This window comes from Pyrgilauda ruficollis, unplaced genomic scaffold (genome assembly GCF_017590135.1).
Source record: "Pyrgilauda ruficollis isolate IOZ18807 unplaced genomic scaffold, ASM1759013v1 scaffold323, whole genome shotgun sequence".
Taxonomy (NCBI): domain Eukaryota; kingdom Metazoa; phylum Chordata; class Aves; order Passeriformes; family Passeridae; genus Pyrgilauda; species Pyrgilauda ruficollis.
Window position 1 is genome coordinate 97,142 of NW_024524634.1, and position 22,775 is coordinate 119,916.

The following is a 22,775-nucleotide window of genomic DNA, read 5'->3' on the forward strand; positions in this document are numbered from 1 at the left end:
GGACAGGGAGTGTTGAGTGTTAGTTTTACTTAAAACAAGCTGTAATAAATAACCTATTGCAAAACAAAAGGTTATGGCCATTTTCTGTTGAGATAAACTTGCAGTGAAATGACTGAGCTCCTGCTGTGTGCTGGTTGGTTGGGGGGTTGGGGATTGGTTTGGGGTGTTTTTTCTGAAGGATTGAGAGCAGCCTGGCATTGAATATATTTGGGAATTTGAATGAAACCCAGCTCTTAAGCTGGGTTTGGAGTCAAGGAGTTTGTCAGATCTATCTTGGCAAGGCCTTACTTAGGCCGTGTACTGCCACCTTTACACCAGCACCCAAAATTAATTCAGATTTATTTTTAAAACTGGCAAGAGGTGAAGGAAGCTAAAGAACAACAACTTCCATTTAGTTACTATGGAACAAAGTAACTAAATCAAATAGTAACTAAACTAATAAACTAAACTAAAGTTTATTTGGATCAGGAGCAGTAGAGGGTCACAGAGCTGGCAGCAATTTCCATGTATGAAAGGGGAGGGTTTCACTTTCCTACTTTATCATAAACTGGGTCAAAAAAAAGAATGGATGGAGCTCAGTTTCTGGTCCTGTGCTTCGGGAGTCTGAGCCTAGTTATTTGTATGGTAAAGCTACTGCCAAAGTGAGGAAGAGTAGAAAAATTAGCATTATGGTTCCAGTCCTTTTTTATAGCCAGGATCACAGGAGGTCTGAGCAGCCTGTGCCACCTGCACCTTGGAGCTGCTCTGTGCTGAAGCTGGAGACTAGCCTGGTTTGCTGTCTTGGGAGTCGGTTTTGGTGGATCCCTGTCAAAGGCTGAGGAAACATCTGCTGCTGGGAAAACAAACCCTGATGGATTAACAAGGTAATGAAAGGGCGTTTGAGGCATGGCTGTGGGCTGGGAAGGGCAGCACTTGAGACCCAAGGATGTGCTGCCTCTGCTGAGACAAGGCTCTGACAGAGGAGTGGAGGTAACACCGTAAAAGCTGAGCTCATAGACACCCTCTGTGGATTTGTGTTGGCTCCAGAGCCCTTCCAGGTAACTCCTCCCCTGGCTAAGGCGGCTGATGACAGTGTCCTTCACATACAGGACGCAGAGAAGCTGTGGCTGCCCCATCCCTGGAAGTGTCCAAGGCCAGGCTGGACAGGGCTTGGAGCAACCTGGGATGGTGGAAAGTGTGGTCAGGGGTGGGACTGGATGAGATTTACAGAATTCACAGAATGACCAGGTTGGAAGAGACCTTCAAGATCATCAAGTCCAACTCATGCCCTAACACCTCCCCTAAACCATGGCATCCAGTGCCATATCCAGTCTTTTTTTAAACACATCCAGGGATGGTGACTCCACCACTTCCCAGGGCAGCCATTTCAGAAATTCATGACTCTTTCTGTGAAAAACTTTTTCTTAATATCCAACCTGAATTTCCCTTGGTGCAACTTGAGACTGTGTGCTCTGGTTGTGTCAGTGCTGCCTGGAGACAGAGCCCAGCCCCAGCTGAGCACAGGCACCTTTCAGGAGCTGTGCAGAGTGAGGAGGGCACCCCTGAGTCTCCTTTTCTCCAGGCTGAGCACCCCCAGCTCCCTCAGGGGTTCCTCACAGGGTTTGTGTTCCCAGCCCCTCTCCAGCTTCGTTGCCTCCTCTGGACGCACTCAAGTGTCTCAACACCCTTCCCAAACTGATTTAACGTCCCTTCCAAGCCAAACCAGTCTGTGATTTAGGTTTGATCTTGTTTTAGCTACTTCTCTAGGGGACAAAGGCAAAGATCTCACACCAAGAGAGGCTGGGCTGAAGTGAGCAGAGGCTGCAGCAGCTCCTGGGACCCACCAGCTGCAGGAGAAGCCGAAGCAGCTGGGACTGCAGGGGCAGGAGCTCGGACACTGCCCTGGTCAGCAGGAGCCTGAGCATCAATGCAGTTCTGTTGGCAAAAATACACTTCCTTTACCAGGATTACAGAATTCCTTCAGGGAGATCTCCCTCACTGCCGTGGTTTCACGAGACCCAGGAGAGCTCATTATCAGTGGTGCTACACCGTGGAATGCTGACATGTGGGAAGCTCCTTGCTGATTCCAGGTCATGTTAGGACAGCTTGCTGGTGCCTTAAACCTGTGACTGATCAGGGGAGAGGGGGGCTGGATCTGAAATGCACCTCCTTCAATGAGGAGTTACTTTTGCCAGTGACATCAGTAAGACCAGGCAAGAGAGGCATTTATGTGCGCAGAATTGTTCAGGAAGCTGAGGGCTGAAGAAATAATAAACTTATTTGATCCACATCCCATTTCTGGAAGTACACTAACATGCTGAGAAGCTCCAGAGCTCCTATGAAATGGAGTTTTTTCTCCCTTTCCAGGTGTCTGAATAGTATTCTGTGGAATTATGGCCCCAGTCCTGCAAGGAGGTCTGCATGGATAAAACCAGGGGTCACATCACTAAATTGGAAAGACTTTCACATTCCTCTCATTGAAAAGAGGTTCATGCTTTATAGCAATAGTAACAAGTCCCATACAGATGAAGTCTGTAAGGGTCATCACTTGCCATGTCTGATTCAACATTACTGCTTTCCCTTCAGTATTCTCTGACAAACAGGACCTATATCAGAGATTAATATCTCTACTTGTATCTTAATTATGAAAGTGAATCTGAAGAGTTTATACTTCCTTACCAGTATGTGCTTGTTTAACTACTGCTTGGTCAAGGAAAATCCATTATATTGGCCATGAAAGTGTTTTCTTTCTTGGGTAAACTCAACAAGGAAACAAGAATTTCTTCAATTCTCATTAAATATATATTTGTTTAAATTGGTGACATAATAATTGGAGCAGTTCTTTCAAAACTACATCTCTAATGTATTTTTTTTTTTACCAAGGTTGTACTTAATCCTTTAACATTTTGTGTTCATTCCTGTTTTGTGCCAATTCACTGTAACAATGAGACAGTGCTCTGCACGATACAGCTCCTGTTGTGGCGTGCAGTGAGGAGGGAGATTAGACCTGGTGAAACACTGATGCTCTGTTTGCAGTTGTTTTTGATTCATTTACCAGCTCCAGAAATAGCTGCCCTATTTGTAGTTGTGCTGCAGGCTTTAATATATTCAGCATAGCCATGGCTGTTAATGCAGCAGGGAAAACAACGGGCCCATTAGCAGGGAGATGATTGGGGTAGATGTGGGAATTGCAAATGTCGGAGCATCTGTGAGAGAGTAGTTCATGCCCAGGTTTGTTGGCTGGAATCTGTGGTCTGAGCTGTTGTGGCTTCATCCCCACAATCCTTCCTTCTCCTCCACCCTGCTCACAACAGCCACGTTTGCTGCCCAAAGCTGGCAGTGACACTTGGAAGATGTCCAGCAGACGCCACTGCAGGCCAGAGTCATGGACACCTCTGTGCTTTGAGCACCTCCGGAAATCCCAGCCCAGGTGTACTTCTGCTGCCTTAAGCAAGGCCCTCAGGCACTCTGCTCCATCAGAACTGGAAAAAATGCTCGTGTTTGGGGTCACCTCTGAATAAACCGTTATGTCCCATCAGGAAATGGGGATGCTCTGCCACAGCGCTCCTATGGCACAGCCATCCTCGTGTCAGCAGCTGCTCTCTCCCATGTTGGGGCTTATAAAAAAGAGAGGGGCAGATAGTAACAGGACAAGAGGGAATTAGACTAAAAGAGGTGAGATTTCGATTGGATGTTGGGAAGGAATTCTTCCCTGTGAGGGTGGTGAGGCTTGGCAGAGGGTGCCAAGAGAAGCTGTGGCTGTCCCATCCTTTAAGTGTCCCAGGCCGGGTGGGACGCGGTTTGGAGCACTCTGGGATAGTGGAAGGTGTCCCTGCCACGGCAGAGGGTGGCACGGGCTGAGCTGTACTGCCCCTTCCAGCCCAAACCCGGGGGTGGCTCCGCGCTTTCCGCGGCCCCCGGGCCATTGCAGGGCCCGCCGGGGCGCAGCTCCGGGGTCGCGGGGGTGGGCGGGGCCCCGGACGGGCCAATCCCCGCCCCCTATGGGCGGTGCCCGATGACGTCACCGCCGCTCCGCCGCAGCCCCAGCGCAGACGGAGCCGCCCGGTCCCGGTGCCGTCTCGGTCCCGCCGCGATGCCCTCGGACCGGCCCTTCAAGCAGCGCCGCACCTTCGGTGAGCCGGGGCCGGCCGGGAGCGGCCGCGCGGGAGGGAGGGAGGGCGGGGGCGGCGGTGCCGCAGCCGCCGCGCGGTGATGTCATCCCGGCCGGCCCCGCACCGCGGGGGCGGCACCGCGCCCGGCCCGAGCGCGGCGATGTCCCCGGGCTATCCCCGCTGTGTCTCCGCTTCTCCCGGGCACCGGGGTCGCTGGGGCGCGGTGGCGGCCGCAAGGGGCCGTGGAATGCCCGGGACGAGGGCGGTGGCCGGGTGTCCCTTTTCACTGTCAGAACACAAAGACCTCCCCAAAAACCGCCTTCCGCGCTCCCCATCTCGGCGGCGTTGGGGCGGTTGTTGTCCCAGGATGTCGCACGCCCTGTGTGACGGTTGTGGAGACAGGGCAGTCAGTGCTCACATCCTCCCCACCCCTTTGTCAGAGGTGCTTGGTGGGGACGCTCAAAAGGTGAGGAGGTGACTGTAGAAAGTCCCATATTTTTATCTCCAGACCCGACAGCGGAATCCGAGGAAGCACCAGCTGCTGTTTCCCTTGACCTTTGCCAGCTGGCGCAGAGAGGTGTGTGTTTCTGGCAGGTTAAATTCCTGGGGAGGGGGTAGCATTTGAGCTTTACTCGCTGTATAATGCTGAAAGCAGTGTTTTCATGGCATAAAAAAACCTCATATTGTGCCAGAGACTGTCCAAACGCAGGTGAGGGCGTTTCCTACATGAGTTTTAAAACTGGAGCTTTTGCCTGCTGAAAACTGCTGATCCAGCCCCTTGCTTCTCTCTTGGAAACTGTAAATATTTGGTATTTCATTGGCACAACCTTTCTGGCCTTGAATGCTTACCCAGCCCTCGCCTGCCACAGGACCGAGCCAAGGGAACACGCACAAACAAGAACCAGCCGAAGCCAGGGAGCTTGGGATCCTTGCTGGGACCCTGCTGTGTTCTCCTAAGCTATGTCTTAAAACCAGCAAAGTCCTAAATCAGCCCCTTAGTAACTACCTACTGTTACACTGGTGAGAATCAGCTTATTATGGTTAAGAGGAGACTGGTTTGCCTTTGTGGATTGCTCAGACTTTCTTTGAGCCAGAAGGAAAACAAAATCTGAGGCTCAGAGCAGTTGAAAGAAAGCAGGATTAAAATAGCCCAGGAGGGACAGGGGAGTGAGGGAGTTCGGTGCCGGCAACTGCAAGTGCTCCTTGTTTCTCTGTACTTTCCTCTGCCCTTTTGCTCTCTCAGCTGACTGGGCTGCAGAGCTGAGCCAGGAGGAGGGGAGGAGGAGGAGGCCTGGCAGCCCCCGCAGTTGCTTTGGGTCAGGGCTGGAATTACTCTGTTGGAGAAAGTAAATACGGCTTGTTTTTGTCTTTGAATCATTACACAACAGGAGCAGGAAGCGATTGTTTACAATGCAGTTGGAGAGGGCTGGTGGAAAACATCTCCAGCGATTCTGTACCCTCAGAATGGCTTAATTTTTAAGGCTTCAAAACTTTACAGAAATGGAACAGTTCCAAAAAAGCAGTGAAAAGGCAGAGTCAGGGCTATGGCTGTTTACAAAAGGCACCCAGGCTCCAGTTTCATGGCAAGTGGCTGCCTTAGGTCTTGGGCTGCTGCTCCTCTGTGAAGATTCTGCTTTCCTCAGTGCTTGTGTTCCCCCTTCTTGTATTTTTGCAATTTTTCTGTGAATTCCTTATGTTTGTTCATCTGCTTGGTCTTGTGTCTCTCCTGAGTAAAATTTCCTGATTTCTCTTCATCATTGTTGAGGACTTGAGAAGGGGACTGGCTGGGAAACACCAGGGGTTTGATCCGAGGTGTGTGGAGGGCATGGAGCAGTGACTCGTCCCGTGAGCTCAGGTGCTGTCCCTGGTGGGCAGCTGAGCTCTGAGAGCAGGTCCTTGGCAGCAGGATGTCCTTGCTGTGGGTGCAGGGGGTAAAATGTGGCACCACCCTCTGCATCCATCTGCTGAACCCAGAGGCTGAGGCATGTTCAGATCTGTTGCAGGAGTCCAGAACAATTCCCAGAACAAAGCTGTGGTCTGTGTCAGAGGAACAGGCTGTCCTGGCAGTAGTGAGAGCATGCAGCAGCCTGACGACACCGTTGCACTTCCCGAAAGGAACACGAGTCCTTGGGAGCATTGTCCCACCGCTCCTGAAGCGGGGTTTGCATGGGGCTGGCAGCAGCTGCCAGCTGTGTTTTCAGTGCAGCACAAAACCAGTGTGGTGATGGACACGGCCTGGATGACCCAGAGCACCTCGGTCCCGTGCCCCCGTGTCCGGCAAGAACAGAGGCAGGAACACACCTGCGTGTGTCTGGTGGCTCAGCTGGAGCCCCTGGCTTGGTGACAAACAGAGGTTTGACCTCAGCCTCTGTGGACAGAGTGATCCTATCCCAGGTTCCATCCTCTGGGAGATCTGCCTTTGGTTGTGGGAAGCCACTCCTCTTCAGAGGAAAGGCAGTGGTGGGTGTGGAGCAAACCCCTGCTGGCTCTGGGGAGCGGCGTCCCTGGGGACTCATCCAGTGCGAGCCAGCCTGCCTGTACCCACTGAGAGACCAGCAGTGGCTGAATTGTCTGCCTCACACACCATCCTGTGCTTATCACAACAGTTCTGCTCATTGGTGGCTTGGAAAAACATCTGGATATTGATGTGAGGTCAGCCCTTGGCTGATTCTTGGGTGTCTGTTCTGGCAGTTGTGCTTTGAGAGCTGGGATTCCTTGAGAGGAGGATGCTGCTCCAAGTTGCTGCTTAGCTGCCTGCGTCTTGGATTAATTACTGAGGACATTCTGTGACTTGACTGGATGTGGGGGTAATTATCAGCGTTGAAGAACTGAACAGGCTTCCAGAACAAAAGCCAGACTGACATGTAGACCACAAATTTTGATTTTTTTTATTATTATTCTTTCATATAACACAAGGTCCTGACTGGCAGCCAGGGATAATAAAACTTGTGTGTTTTGTTCATGACTTAATTTTTTCTTTTTCCACTATGAAAACTTCAGATCTTCCTTTGAGCCAGAAGGGTGGAGACTGGTGAATCCAGAGGCTGTCAGCGTGCTAGGCCCTTGCCACCTCTGTCATTGAGTAGCCATGAGCCATGGATAAGTTATGTCCCTTGGCTTTGGTGTTCCTTCTGTGGTCAGTCCCAGCAGGGATCACAGCCAGGAGAGTCACCTGGGAGGTCTCACAGTGTGTCACCTGCTCGGGTGACATTCTGTGGTTGACTGGCAGTGTGTAAACACTACCAGCTCTGTCATGCTCTTGTTTGCTGCCTTTTGTCCTCAGAAGGTGGTTTAAGGCTGTGAGAGAAAATGCAGGAATGAAGTCAAGACTGGTGTCTGGCATGTGTCCTCAAAGCATCTGTGCATGTCCAGGCCTGTTGGTGCACAAATAGCCGTGAACTGTGCTGGGCAAAGGCTCTTGGTGCATGCAGATGCACAGTGGGCTGCACCAAAATATAGTCCTGCCAGCAGTGCCAGGTCTTTCTTTGAGCAGTTTGAAGTGTCCTGAGTAGTTCTGAGAAATGTGCTGTCTTGGAGATGGATGGGAAGGTTGTCCAGGTGGAAGGTCATGCAGCAGGCAGAGGGAAACCCTGGCATGGCAGCCTCCCAAGGATACAGAGGGAACTTGGTGTTGCTTTACCAAGGATAGTGAAACTGTGATTGAATGTTGAGCAAAAAACCAGTTCCTTATCTGAAACTGTGATGTAAATACTCCCTTTGCCGTCCTGACATGACACAGAAGGTGCCGCCCGTTTCCCCCTCATTCCCAGAGGGTGCAGTGAGTTTTAAGTTGTTTGGATGATTGGAGGTCCAGTGCTCATCCTACACAGTCCATGGCAGGGGTGGATCACAGAATCCCAGAATGGTTTTGTTTGGAATGGGCCTTAAAGTCCATCCCATCCCACCCCCTGCTATGGCAGGGACACCTTCCACTTTCTCAGGCTGCTCCAAGCCCCATCCAGCCTGGCCTTGGACACTGCCAGGGATCCAGGGGCAGCCACAGCTGCTCTGGGCACCCTGTGCCAGGGCCTCCCCACCCTCATAGGGAAGAATTCCTTCCCAGTATCCATCCGTCCCTGCCCTGTGGCAGTTTAATGCCATTCTGCCTTGTCCTGTCACTCCAGTGATACTGTACAACCAGAGGACAAGTGTCTTGACATGTATTTAGAGTTCACAGTTGTGGTGTGGCTCTGCTTGATCACGAGCTGAGCCCTTATCGTGATTTGCCATATGCAAATGCTCATTCCTGGAGCCAGGCTCAAAATCATACTCCTGCTACATTTTTAAACTGCTAAGAAAAATGAAGGTATTTCCTGTTTGTGTTTTACAATCCATTTTCAAGCTCTGTTCTGGAGCCAGGAAGATTGGGAATTTTTGCAAATGAATAAGGCTGCTAAGATCCTTCTGCAGTGACAGGGCTCCACGAACCTGGCATTCCAAACTCCTCCCAGACACTGCACATCTGGTATTGCAGCTGTGGTGGTGGGATGGAGAGTCATGAAGACAGAGCATCCACTGCTCCATGCTTATGCTGGTAATAACTTCCAGGGACAGTGGAGCTTTAGGCTCCACCTATTCCATGATGCAGAGATATGTTTTTATCAGTTCAAAGTTTTTAGGTTCAGGGCAGTGTGGGTTTGGTCCTGAGTCATTTGTCCTGTCCGGAGCACCCAGCTTCGCAGACAGTCAAATAAAATAAACCTGACAATCAGAAGCACTGTCAGGTCTCTGCAGTGCTGCTGTCCTATGGAGCCTGGGACAAGCACCCTCTGGGGTGCTGAGGACACCTGGCCTGGGCACAACCTCCTTCCTTCCTGGATGTGGGAGTCTCTCACTCCTCCTGCAGCACCTCTGGCCTGAGGAGGAGTACTGGGCAAGGACAGGTCAGGTCAGGTGCTGGGTGAGCCATGACACACTCACAAATTTGGGTGTTTCCTGGTGGTTAGAGGTGCGTGGCCTTAGCGTGGTGTGATATTACAGAAATAGTCATTGATGTTCATGTGGAATGACCTGCATAACTGGCCTGTGTCTCCAGCACTTGCCAGCTCATCCCACACACATCCTGACTTCAAACCATCCAATTCCTCCTCTCCTGGCAGAAAATCTCTTGGAGAGAAGTCCATGCTTTAGCAGCACTCTGCCCTGGGACTGACCACAGCAGCTTCTTGAAGAAACACGTTCATTTTTGCATCTGCTTCAAATCTTAGGCAGATCCCTCTCCGGGCTGGCTGGCAGGGTGTTGTGTGGATGGCAGAGAGAAGCCACAGGGCCAGCAGCCTGCTGGAGGTGCCAGGGATGTCTGTACACTCCGGAGCTGTGGGACACAGGAGAGGCAGTAGCTCACGGCTGCATTTCTGGTCTCTGCTCTCTGCACACAGCCCTTGCCCAGCTCAGGAGCTGTTGATCTGGTAGCTGATGAGGTTTCCAGGTGGTATTTGTTCTTACTGGTGTTTTCCTAGCAGCATTCCTGCTGGTCACAGGCAGCAGGGCCTCTCCCTATCGCCCATCTGCTGCCTTGGGGCAGCACCAGTGCCTGAGCAGTGCTTGTCTAGAATCTCCTGAAAAATGGTGCCCCTTATGCAACAGCACTGTTGGAGGACTTGCCGTGTGTTTTCCTTCTGTCCCACCATCTGTATCTTTTGTCTGCTGAGGCTGTTTTGCATCCAGGACTGTCCTTTCATCCTGTGTCTGCACAGCGCCCAGCACAGCAGGGACCTGGCTCCCGTGGCCAGAGCTCCTGGGCACAGCTGATAAAAAAGGTTAATGTTTGCAAAGTGTGGCTTAAAATTTTCCACTCTTCTCAACTGCCATAATGATCTCATCCTGCATTGCCATGGGATACACTGTGTGCTCACATCTTTTGGAGCACAGCTTGGGAAGGACCTCAGTCAAGAAAATAGCCAAGATTCTGGTGTTTTGGGCAATTTGCAAGCCTTGCTGTTGGTACTTAACAGTTGAAACAGCAGTTGGAGGAGAAATAGGCAATTTCCCGACATATGCAATGTTACAAAAATACTCCTGTCTTTCAGTAGGCCCTAGCAGAGAAGTTTCCCTGGGAATAACCAATAAAATTGTGTGTTTTTTGTCTTGCTGCCATCTTGAGGCCTGACATCCTGGCACTAGGGAGAAGTCTGGCTTCCCTCAAGGCAGAGATGTGGTGCCCACAGCTGGAGCATGGGTGGGGCTCTTCCCTCTCATGCAGGTCATCACTCTTTGCTCAGCTCCTTGGAGCAGCAGGAGGCTGGAGCCCTTCTAGCCCCTCTCGTGTGGAGCCTCTGAGCTGCTACAGTCAGGTGTGGTGTTCTGCTGCCCTGGCAGCGAGGAGGGAGCAGAGGAGGAGAACATGGATGGGGACAGGACTGTGTGAACAGCTCTGGTTTGCTCTGCACATTGGCTAAGCATTAACTGTGGCCAGGTGCTGCAGGGATGGGGAAAGTCTCAACTTCAGCACAGTTTGGGAGAGCTGCAGGAGGAAAACAAAGCTTGTAAGACCAGGCCTGTGGTGTATGAATGTGAGTGTGCAGACCCTGCTGGGGTGGGGGCAACCTGCCTGTCGTCAGCACTGTGGGGGCTTGGGTGCTGGGCTGGCACCTCCAGCCAGGTTTCTCTGAAGTGCCCTTTAACCCCTTTTTCTGTTTTCCTGTGACTTAGATTAGACTGTATAGACACTGAATTAAGGCTGGTATTTATACCTGTTCCTGCTGTGTGATGTTGATGCTTTCATGAGTCACAGGCTCAGCCTCTGGCTCCCACCCCAGGCTGAGGAGGGTGTGGGTGACCATCACTATCTCTTGCTGGAGATCTCTTGTGCCTGAACTCCTGTGTGCACAGAAATCCCCCAGGGATTGATGCAGCTTTTCCTGATTGCCAAGCCTGCTTCCTTGGCTCTCCAAGGCTAGGATGGGACAGAGTGTGCTCTTTAGCAGTGCTTCAGGTGTCCTGCAGACTTCTGCCTGTAGGTTCAGGAGCCTGAGCACCTTAGGTGGGATTGCTGCCAACTGCCTTCCTGAATGGAGTTTCTGAAGTGAGTGATTCCAGGCCAGAGGAAGAAGTGCAGTGCTTGAGGTGTTTGTAGTTGCAATCCATGGACGTTCTGGAGAGATCCAGCAGCCCCTGGAGTAAAGCAGCACCTGCTGCCATTCCCCTGTGGTCACCTGCAGATCAGCCTCCTGCCACAGGGTCCCCTGAGGTCAGGAAGGCTGCGAATGCCCTGGATCCTGCTGGCCAGAGGGAACAGGTCCTGGGCATGTGGCAGGTTTTAAAGGGTGGGACAGGGGAGCTTCCACTGTGGCCCACCAGACTTGAGAGTTGCTGGGAGCTCTGTCACTGGTGTCTCGTGCCCTTGATTCCTCCTGAGCATGGAGTCAGCAAGACCTGGAAGGATCTTTCTGCAGCAGCCACCTCTGTTCAAGGCACCCATCTGTTCCCTGTGGAGGACAGAGGACTGTGGTCCCAGGGGTGGGATCCTGAGGCACTGATGTGCAGCTGGAGTCATGATGGACCCTCTTCCTCTCTGTGTGGCACCTTTTTCAGTGTAATGAGCAGGAGGCACCTCTGTTCCCACTGTGTAAATGGAGGTGGTGATGGCTTGTGTCATCTTGTGCTGTAGTTGGTGATGCTTCCAGGGAGCAGGAAGGGATGTCTGGCATGTGGCTGCCCTTTGGCACACGCAGCCTGGCCTAGTTGGATGCTCCAAGATTATCTTCATTTACTAGCCTTCATAACATGCCTTCCGCAAATTCCTTCTCTGAACCTTCTCACAATTACCTGCATTGTTGGGGCTTCCTGTACAAAGAGTCCTGTGACCTTGCAGGGCAGCACATGGTGTTTGGGAAGCTCATCCACATGGCCATCGGTTACATGGAGAGAGAAGCAGGCTAGGGTGGACACTGAAGCCAGGATGACTGGCCAAACATGAGGACACAGCTCTGCAGGCTCTGTTAACACCCAGAAGTCTGAGCAAGCTGCTGGAATTTCCATGGTGATCAGTGTTGTCCAGTTGAGCTCTGGATCTCCAGTCTTTTGGATACTCCATCCTGGACACAAGTGGGAATGGGGCTCTGTGGGAGGGGGCAGCTGCTTCTGCTCCAGCTGGGTGATGTGGGCTGGGTGCTGCTGGAACCATGTCCTTCGGCATTACCAGGGAGGTGTCTCTGTACCAGTGTCACGTGTGCTGCTGATGTCTGTGTGACTCCCTGGCTGAGTGGTACCTCAGGGGAAAATTGTTTGTATCACAAGAATAACTCTGGATCCCTGGAGCACTGGATTGGATAAAAAGGAAACATGAGAAGTTGCATCTTCAGTCATAAAACCCAAAACAAACATGCCTGAATTTTTCATGAAATCCAAATAATCTTGCTCTGTGTTGCTTGCCTATGGAGTCCTACGGAATAAAAGATCCAACAGTTCCTAGTAGAACGATATTTTCCTCTCAGAGGAGGCAGAAATGGTGCTCAAAACTTTCTGTGATCTGGTGATTTTGTAGTCTTGTGGCTTTTAAAGAAACTCCAGTTTCCTCCCGAAGTCATATCTAGCCAAATTCAACATATAAGCAGTAAGGTTTTATTGAGTGCTCTGAGGAGAAATTATCAGTGTTTCTGAGGAGAAAGCACTCAGCCACATGCATTTATCCTGCCCTCCATTATCCCAGTGGGCCATGGGGAGCTGGGGCTGTGTCAGCTGGTGAGGGGAGTCGGGCTGGAGCTGTTGCCATGATGATCCCGTGAAGATCCTTCAATACCCAGTTCTCTTTTCTAGGCAGTGTGTAGTCACTGACCTTCACCCCCTGGGGTAGTTTTTGGGCATTTCAGCTGTAGGCTGTGAAGCACTTCCCAGAGTAGTGGCAGTTCCAGGAGGAGGGCAGGTCTGTAGTGTCCCTGGAAGAGCAAACACAGAGCCCTCCCTGGCTCTGGTACTGCTTCTGCCTCTGCTTTCTGCTGCTTTGGGTGGCAGAAAGAGGAGAGCCCTCTAGTAAAGCAGTGAGGGGTATAGGAATTCTCCTGTAAACTGGAAGAGTGCACAAGCTTTGTGCTGCCTGTTGTGTGTGTCAATAAACTCTGGAGGAAAATGGAATAGAAATAGAAAGTGTGAGAACAACTGCAGGAAAAGTCCATCTGTATGTGGGTCATCTCCTTGCTTAAGGTTTTCTTCCTGCCTCCAGGCCTAGAAATGCTTTCTGTCAGGCCAAGAGCTGTTGTAGCTGCTCCATAGCTCTGTGCTAGGAAAGGAGTCCTCCTTGGCGAGATGCAGCTCTTGTGGAACCAGGCACTGTGCCAGAGAGTGCCTGGAAGTGCGCAACAGGCAGGAGGAAATGGCTAAAACCCACCCCAGCTGGAGAATTGTCTCCCTGGGGGAAGCATCCAGGAGACACATCGAGCCTGAACTTGCAGAGCACAGCCCCTAAAGCTGTGCTGCTGCCCTGCACCCATTGCCAGGAGCTGCATGTGCTTAGGGTGGAATAAAGTTAATTTTGTTAGCTTTATGGTCTCCTTTCACTGTCCTGATTTCCAGGTGTGCTGCCCAGTTTCACCAGGCAGAGTGGCGTGTCCCAGCCTGGGGGGTGGCTGGGGCAGTAGGAAGCCGTGAAGGGCTGGTCACTGGAGGTGACATCTGGCAGACCATGCTCAGAAAAGGCCTGGTGAGGAGAATGTGCATTCCTTGGGAAATGTCCCTCTCTCTGGGTCAGGCTGTGGCTTGAAGGATGGGTACCCCAGTTCTGCCTGCCCTACCACACACAAGTGTTTCTAACTTGATTTCTTTACCTCTTTCTCTGCAGCGGATCGTTGTAAAGAAGTGCAGCAGATCCGAGAGCAGCATCCAAACAAAATCCCAGTAAGTGAATTGTTCTCACTCTTCTGTGTCAGGCTTTGTTCTCAGGACCCCTCTGTGCTCCTGGGTGGCCTCCATAGAGCTTGCAAAACTTTGCTACCTGGAATCAACACAGGATGGTCCCCATGAGCCTCCAGTGCCTTGTGTGTGCCAGCTGCTCAATAGCAGACGTGTTCTCTGCAGTGCAAAGGACAGTCTGGCTCTAAAGCTCCATGCTGCCCTGGAGGGAGGGGACTGATTTAATCTCAAATCTATTTCCAAGCGAGTGCAGTAGGAGAAAACTCTGAAATGGCTTTTGTTTTGGCTGTAGTAGCTACCTAATTTTTCTTGGATAGCCTGGTAAGGATTTCTGTGCCCAGAGAAAGACGTGTGGGCTGATCTTTGCTGCACTGAAAGCACAGAGTCTCTTCCAGGATCATTCATACCCATTCTGTGCTGTCCCAGCATCTGTAGTTGACAGGCACAGGTGAGACACCATGAACTTGCAGTTCTTCCTGCCCATGTCACACCTAATATGCTGAGTTGCTCTTTGGCTATGAGTGTGCTTTTGAGTTCCCACCTTAGTATTTGCTGCTCTTCCTGAGAAGTTGGAGAACTTGGAGGAACATCCCATCTCTGGAAGTGTTCAAGACTAGGTTGGACAGGGCTTGGAGCAGCCTTGTCTAGTGGAAGGTGTCCCTCCTCACCTTTAAGGTCCCTTCCAACCCAAACCATTCCATGATTCTATGAAATTATGTACTTGGGGCTTGCTCATCTTACTGTTTGCTATATCACAGAATCTGTGACCAAAAATACAGGATTCCTAGTTCAGCTCCCTCTTAGTGTTGGATGAACATCAACCTTGTCTTAAAATTGTAGGCTATCAGCATTTGGCCTTCAAGACTCAAACTGCTCTTGGCCCATCTTAGTCCACTTCTGCCTCACTCTTGTTTAGTTTTTAGCACAGTGTCTTCTAGCCAGAAGAATTCTTTCTTCTCCTCTCCTCCCGCCACCACTGTGGTGTTCACGTGATGTTCACGTGTTTCCAGCCCAGCAGAGCAGGGCCTGCCCCTCACAGTACCCTGGGTACCAGTCCTCCAGGTCGTCAACATCTTGATAGACCTCTGCTTTTAATGTGGTATTAATGGCTTAGACTGGCTCTGCATTTCTCCAGAGCTGTGGCAGAGCTAATTGCAGTGCATTCAGGCTCTGGCAGTAAAGCCAGGCTCGAAATAAGTTGTACATAAAATGGTCACGTGTGCATGTATCAGGTGCCTGCATACAAATGTGTGCTGCTTGGGGAATGGACAGAAGGAGCCACAGCTGTGCATCCACAGGCAGAGTTCTATGGCATTACTGAGACATGGTGGGAGAGCTCCCATGGCTGGAGTGCTCTTTGTGTTGGAGTCAACACCACAAGTTTTGCAAGTTTTGCTGGAGGGGTAAAAATAATCAGGAGGTGAGAAGGGTCATGAAGGCTTGTGGGGTCCAGCTGTGTTTGTGTCACTGCTGTCTCTAAAGGCCTGGTTCCTGTTAGACCCCAAGAGCAGCTTGGTGCTGTCTCTCTTCTCTCCCAGGGCAGGTTTCAGTGCTGGGCAGTGACCAGAGCCTCGTGCAGGAGTGTGGTGTGAACACTGTCATGGGTCCAAGCACTATAGGCTCATCAGCTGTAGGAAGGTCTTGGTCATCTGTGAAAGACAGGAGCTGTGTTTTCCAAGTGACTGGCTTCCCTGGAGAGGCACTTGGAATCAGAAGAGGGGTTTGAGTGCCCAGCCCAGGGGAGTTAGGGAGATCCAAGGTCACACCCTTACTGCTGATGGAAACCACGGCAAAGCTGTGCAGCACCTGCTGCCCTCCTGCATCTCCAGTTTCCAGCCAGAGTCCTTGGGCGAGTCCCTTTTGCCTTGAGAGGGGGCCAGGAGGATTTGCAGAAGGCACGGCCTGGCTGTGTGCCCAGGGAAGAGCACGTCTCTCCTGTTTCCATGAGTGTACTTGCAGGGAAAGCTGAGGAAGGGACTGATGTGGAGTTCTTGGCTTCTCTTTCATGGGATGTCACATCCCAGGTTGCCCCCCTGGCACATGTAATAAGGACACAGGCAGGAGCCAGGTCCCCTGTCCACCTCATGCCAGGGGCTCCTTTGCTGTCTCTGCATTTCCCTGAGCTGCCTGCTCTGGCAGAAGATGCTGACCACAGGCACACCTGCTGAGAAGGTGAGATTGTTGTGCTGGTAGCAGGGGCTGCTCATGCTCAGCTGTGTTGGGAAGAAATCCCCAGCTGCTCCTCGCAGGGCAGTTCCTCTTTGGGCAGTCAGAGCAAGCAGAGAACTTCCAGCCTTTTCACTGGGACCCCCATCCACAGCCTCAATATATGTTTTCAAAATCATCTTCTGTCTTGTTAGAGGACAGGGAGCTGTCCCCCCTGCACTGTCCCTGCCTGCTCTCAGCCCCAGGGACCTTTCTGGAGATGACTGAACCCTCGAGTCTGAAATTGCTGGGGAGCAGCTTGTGCTGGGCAGCAGTGGGAGCAAACTACTTCCCAAAGCCCTGCAGTGCTAAATTCAGGCAGGCCTGGTGAGCTGTGGGCTGTAGAGGGGGCTGAAGGCAGGGCCACCCCTGGTGCTGGCAGGGAGGGCTGAGGGGGTATTTGGGCTATGCAGAGAGGGCTCTGCTGGGTTCATCTGAGCACCCCCAGAGGAGCATGGAGAGACAGTGGCAGGTGGGAGATCCCACATAATGCCCAGCCCTGGCACAGGCGTGGATGGAAACCCAAATTACGGATTCAGAGGAAGGGACAGCCTTCTCTGGGCTCCTGGGAGGGCTCTTCTGGGGAGTTGCAAATCCAGTGTCCAGCACTGACATGACTCTGGATGGATCAACCCCAGAGCACCTTTTTGACTGAGGGCTCCTGTGTCTGCTGTGACTAAAGCACCTGCACCCTGCTCTGCCAGAGGGGGACAGGGTGAGGCTGGTGCAGTCTGTGCTCGTGTGAGGTCTGTGTGTGTCTGTGTCTCTGTGCCTGGCCATGGATGCCAGGGAGGTGTTACATACACACATTTGAGCCTCTGTGCCTGCTAGGAATACATTCCCAACCTCACTCCTGGTTCCCAACCTCACTCCTTGCCTCTGTTGACCACCACATCTGGCCATATTCCCTACCAAACTTTCCATCTCTCCAGACTGGCCCCAGAACAAAGGCTGTATTCATAAGTGCTGTCCAAGCCCCCTTTGCAGCGGGACTGGGACTTCAGGCTCTGCCCTGAGTGTTTCCCCTCCCCACCTGTGCCCACTCATGATTTCTGCAGAGATCTGTTCCTTCTGCAAGAGCAGGTGTCCCATGCTGAGGAGCCCCTGGCTCAAGGCAGCAGCTTGGAAGAGGATATGGAATGGGAGGTGGCTGTGTACACCCGCAGGGATGTAACTTTAGCATTTGATCATGCTTTTCCCTCCAGAGCTACACAAGAACGTTTTGTCCACTGGCCACCTGTTCTCATAGCTGGGTTACCCAAATAGCAGCTCATGTTCTGGGAACAGAAACTCTTGGAGTTGTTCTACATGAGAGGCTCTGTGTCTGCTCAGGGCACAAGGCAGCTGCTGCTCCAAGAGCCAGCACAGCCATTGTATCCCATTCTTGGATTAATCTGAAGGTGGTTCTTCTTGGGATGGACCTGGCTGGTAATGAGAGATGCTGGCCTCTGGTCCTGCTCTTGTGAAAACTGAGGCATCATCCAGGTGTGCAGGGCCCTCTCTGCAGGTAAAGGTACAAACACCAGCTGTGTAGCTGCTTCTCTGTGCAAACCAAAAAGCTGAAGGGCCACTGTTGCCCGTGTGTTTCCCAGCAGCATCCTTGTATGTGGCTGCTGTGAGTGCTCAGCCCCTCAAGACTACTCCTCTCCCCAGAGTCAAAATACTCGCCTCTCCTTGTAAGATTCAAGTTAAATGCAGTAGGATGGTTCTGCTCATCTTGTCCTCCCTGTGCCCTCCTTGGAGGGATGAAGGGCCATTAACAGGTTGGTGGGGGATGTCCCAATGCATTATTTAGTCTGTTGCAGAAAGTGGTTCTTTAATCAGATTCTCCTTTGCCAAAGAGAGCTACCTAGTGTTCGCATGCTGCTTGCCCAGGTGCTGGGCTCCCCTTGGGTGTGATTTTTCCAGGGTGGGCTCTGCAGAGGCCGTTTTGGTACAGAGCCCCAGCAAGGCACCTCACCCCCTGCTCCTCTGGGAAGTGCCTGCAGCCCAGCCCTGTCAGATCAGCCCCACGGCCTGGGGTGCTCCTCAGACATTCCCAGCTCACTGGTGACTCCACAGTGTTCCAGCCGTGTGTCTGATCCACCTCTGGGGGAGGCTGGCAGGAGTTCCACTGCTGCTGCTGCCGGAGGCCTGATGTGTCAAGGAAGGATCAAAGGGAAGGGAAATCCGCGTTCCCAGAGGTTCCCTGGTCCTTCTGGCTCCACAGAGCCATCTCCTGGGGATCCTCCTCTCTGCACGCTGCTCCGTCCCTCTGCTGCCAAAAGCCACTTGCAGTCTCGAGTATTTTTGGAAAGGACTTGGGAAAATAAAAATTACGGCAATTGTAAAAATTGCCTTGTAGTGAAAAATAGTGTTCAGTCTCAGGTGGGAGAGGATAATGGGCTGATGAGTATCCAGGAGTCTCTCTGTGGGGAAATCAGCAGGTTGCCGGAGAGATGTGAGAAAGCATCACTGCAATGGGTACATACTAAGCTGTATATTTTTCACTTATTTTCATTTTTCTTAAAAGTACATTCCATACTTTAACTTCCTGCCACTTTGTTTCTCAGAATACAAAAGGTGCATTTCCAGGCTGGTTTAGAACAGCAATTGTAGCTGTCAGCAAACAGCTTCACAGAAGAAAATCATTAACTGTAATAGCAGGAAAATGGATCAGAAATCATCATTCAGCCATTTCAGAATGTAGGGATGGTAAGAACTTTTCCAAGCAAGATGTCTGGCAGAGGAGGATGGGCTGGGTTGTCCATGTGGTGACACCATGCAGGAATGCCTGGGAAGCTCAGTGACAGCTGGAGTGGCCCTGGGTTTCTGATCCTTCTCAGAGTCAGTGTGTCTGCCTCTTAACATAAGGAGTGGGACTAGTGAAATCCAAACGCCCCCTTTCTGAAGGAATGCCTGGATGGCTTCACTGGGACTTCTGAAAACTGCTTGCTTGGGAATATCCACAGCTGTTCCTGAGCAGGCAGAGGGATGCTGAATGGCAGCAGGAAGGAAACTCCATCATGAGCTGTCTGTAGCTCAAGCCAGCAAAACCTGTGGGTTTGGTCAGTCAGAAAGTGTTGTTAAATACTTCACTCCTCTTCAGATGTCCTGCATGCCAGAGGACAAGAATCTATATCAGTCCAGGGGTGCCCATTGTTTCTCTGCCAGCCAGAGCACTTGGTGCTTTAGTTCATTGTTTTGGACACTGTTCATTGCCTGGCTCAAGCACAGATGACTGATGAAGAGCCACCTGCAGCCAGCCTGGTGGTCACTGCTCCTGTCCTTTTTTTGTTTTGTTTCCTGTGAGGGTGAAGCAAAGTGAGGCTGTACCTCAGCTTTTCTACCGATGCTAGTTGGATTTGTATCTGACCTTGGGACCAGTGTGTGGGGCACTATGAACATGACTAACCTTACCCTTGGCTTTCCCCCCAGGTCATCATTGAACGCTACAAAGGGGAGAAACAGCTGCCGGTGCTGGATAAGACCAAGTTCCTTGTCCCAGACCATGTCAACATGAGTGAATTGGTCAAAATAATCCGGTGAGTGGGGTGGTATCAGCTGGCATGTTGAGAGCCTGTGCTCACCCACAGGCCACTCACTGCAGGGTGGTGGGGTGAGGGTGAGGCAGAGGCAGCTGCTGAGGGCAGGGATGGGGATGTGGCAGCAGCAGCATCCTTGTGTGTGGTACAAACTATTGTGGGGGGCAGGGGAGGGCAGGTTCTTAGCACCTTGTGGAGGGCTGGGGTCTCTCCCTCAAGGGGACACTCATGAGCAGTGAAGGGGTCCCATCCCCTCTTTTTATTCTTCTGCTCAGAGGGAAGAGGCCCCTCTGCTTTGCCCTTGCCGGTAGCACTTGGAAAAAGAGGGCTTTGCAGAATCCTGGCTCAGGAGGCCCTGGAGGCGCTCAGCTGGACTCATGGATACCATGTCCTAAGTGGTGGGAGGAGGCCCTGGCTGTGCAGGCCTGGCCCGAGGGAATAGCGTTGCTGGGGAGGAGGAACTGGCTGTCAGGACACCCACCCCAGCTGGGCTGACCCTGCCTCTCCTGCCCTTTCCCCCACAGGCGCCGCTTGCAGCTGAATCCCACCCAGGCGTTCTTCCTGCTGGTGAACCAGCACAGCATGGTCAGCGTGTCCACCCCCATCTCGGAGATCTACGAGCAGGAGAAGGACGAGGATGGCTTCCTCTACATGGTCTATGCTTCCCAGGAGACCTTTGGCTTCTGAGGGCTGCTGAGAGTTGGCATGTGGAGACAGATGAACTGTGGCACAGAGGCCCCTGGCCTCAGAAGACAACACAGCCAGAGGCTCACAAGAGGGGGGCTGTGCTGACCCCCTTCCTCTCCCTCCCTCCCTCCCCATGACCCTGTCACCAAAGAGGCTCATGGCGTGTGTTGGACTCGCACAACCCTTCCCCTCTGTGTAGGTCAGTCCCGCTGCCCCCAGGCGCCAGCCCAGGTGTGTGACACCCCCAGCCAGCCGTGCAGACCCCACGTGGGGCCTGGCCCCCTGTCCCCGTGTCCCCGCGCTGCTCTTGCTGTGCTGTGTGTGCTCTGCTGCTGCCAGACCCGCTGGGCCACGGTCACCCCAGCACAGGGAGAGCCACCTCTCCCCCAGGCACTCATAAAGGGCAGGAGGTCTGCAGAAGCAGCTAACAGATGTTACCATTGCTCCCGAGTTTTAATTGATTTTAATTACACCCATATCAGATTCTTGGTGCTACTGAGTAGATGTAGGCGTCTCTGTAGGACTGTGGATAATGTATATCCTTTAGATTTGTTTTATTGGTTTGTTTGTTTGGGTTTGGTTGGTTGTGTTTTTTTTAGGGATAGATTGGAATGGGGAGAGGGGGAAACTTTCCTGTATTCTGTAGGTAAATAAATCAGGCTTCATTGCACTTTAAAGCATAGTAGATGTCAGAGTGGAATTTTCTTTTAATTTATACAGGTTTGCCATCTATAGTGCTGCTCCTCTGTTGACGATTGTACCTAGATTATCTTGGCTTTTTTTTTTTTTCTAATAAAATTGATTTCCCTTCTCTCTGTCTCCCCATTGCATGCAATTTTTCAGTCTCAGTGTGTCAAGGAGTTCACTGAAGGAATGTACTGATTTATATTTGCTATGTTCTTGTCCCTGTTTCTCATGTATTATACCAAAAAAATGTATATGATAAAATCCCCCCCAGTTTAATCTATACAAAGGTATATATATATATATATATATATATAAATATATATATAAAATAAACATCAATTCAAGTTGTGTCTTGTAGGAATGTTCTGTTCCCATCTCATTTGTCTGTGTTAATGTCTGGTGTATCAAATGTGATGTGTGTTCCCCATGTTTACTGGTGTGTTTGTACCTGCCCAGGCTTCTGAGCTGGTTAATCCAAGCTGTGGAAGAGCAGCTGGTTGGGACTGAGGGGCTGGACAAAGGGGGAAGATTGGTTTAGAGAACAGAGCACTGGATAGTGACACAGGAAACATGGTTGTCCTTGCCCTACCTGTGTAGAATCTCTTGTTCTTTGATTAAACTTCCTCATCTGGGAAGAAAAACTTGAGGTGGAGGCATTTGTAAAGTTTGTTTTTAAGGGAAGCTTTGAGCAGTGCAGGAAATTGTGCCTTACCGTGAGCATTCCATCAGACTTGTTCTCCAGGCAAAGGCAGGAGCTGATGGTCCTTTGGCTGGTCAGTGTCTTCCTGTTCCTCAGCTCATTTTACTTCCTTTGCGCTGCACAGCAGAAAAGGGTTAAGGCACTGAAAAAACTTAGGGCTTGCCTGACTTAGGGCAGCTCACTGTGTTGTTCTTGTCCTACACCTGCAGGGAATCCTCTGTCCAGGAAAGGAGCTGGTGTGAGAGACAGATCCAACAGACCACTGGAGGAAGACGTTGGAAGCCAGCTGGAGCACAGCTCCCAGCAGAGTGTAGGTGAGAACAGCTGCCCTGCTGGTCCTGGCAGCTGGAGCAGCTGTGGATGTTGCCCCTTGCACCAGCCTCATGATATTTAAACTCCAGTCCCCGAGGGAGGGTCCTCTCCCATCCACCTCCCTGCGGGATGGGTGCTGCAACTGACGGGGCTGAACAGCAGCGGCCCCAGGTCAGCCTGTGGGAGGCGCTAAAGGAGATGCAGATGTGCTCCAACAGCCCCACATCTGTCCTGTGCTGGGCCCCAGGGCTGGAGGCCGCTCTGCAGGTGGGGTCTCCCCTGAGTGGGGTAGAGGGGCAAATCCGCCCCCCACTCCTGCTGCCCACACTGGGGGATCAGCCCAGGACACGGAGAGGACTCTGGATGCCAGCACACATGGCCAGGACATGTCCACCTTCTCATCCACCAGCAGCCCCAAGTCCTTCACTCGGCTGCACCGGGCTGCTTCCCATATGATATTGTCTTTGAGGTTTGACCACTTCCAGGATCTCTCCTCTTACTCTTTTCCAGGCAGTTCTTTGCTGTTCTCTGTTCGTCCACTCTGCCCTTAGCTCCCAGTGAATTGTAAATAAAGGTGAATAAGACCTGGAGTCTCTCCTCAGGAGCACCCAACAGCCCTGCTCATTCTTACACAGCTGTGTTTATCCATTCAACCGGGATCTGCATGGCCTGGCTTCTCACACCTGCAGGTTCTCAAACTTTACTCTCTGAGATGCAAAGAAC

The 22,775-nt window shown here is 51.7% G+C and overlaps 1 protein-coding gene across 2 annotated transcripts; it reads left to right on the forward strand.

Annotated features, from left to right (window-relative positions):
- The first annotated feature begins 3,968 nt into the window (after positions 1–3,968).
- MAP1LC3A (microtubule associated protein 1 light chain 3 alpha) lies at positions 3,969–21,384 on the forward strand. Of its 2 annotated transcripts, XM_041474487.1 has the most exons (5): positions 3,994–4,112; positions 4,600–4,668; positions 13,867–13,922; positions 19,560–19,666; positions 20,191–21,384. In XM_041474487.1, exons 1-5 carry the CDS (start codon positions 3,995–3,997, stop codon positions 20,351–20,353), a joined length of 513 nt encoding a protein of 170 aa, XP_041330421.1. In that variant the 5' UTR covers position 3,994; the 3' UTR covers positions 20,354–21,384. The 2 variants fall into 2 exon arrangements, with proteins under 2 accessions (XP_041330422.1, XP_041330421.1); XM_041474488.1 differs by lacking the exon at positions 4,600–4,668 and having other exon boundaries at positions 3,969–4,112.
- The last annotated feature ends 1,391 nt before the right edge of the window (positions 21,385–22,775 follow it).

Coding starts and splice junctions, on each gene's coding strand:
- MAP1LC3A (XM_041474487.1), top strand. CDS start 3,995: ATGACGTCACCGCCGCTCCGCCGCAGCCCCAGCGCAGACGGAGCCGCC. Junction 4,669..13,866: donor TTGCCAGCTGGCGCAGAGAG/GTGTGTGTTTCT, acceptor CTTTCTCTGCAG/CGGATCGTTGTAAAGAAGTG. Junction 19,667..20,190: donor GAATTGGTCAAAATAATCCG/GTGAGTGGGGTG, acceptor TTTCCCCCACAG/GCGCCGCTTGCAGCTGAATC.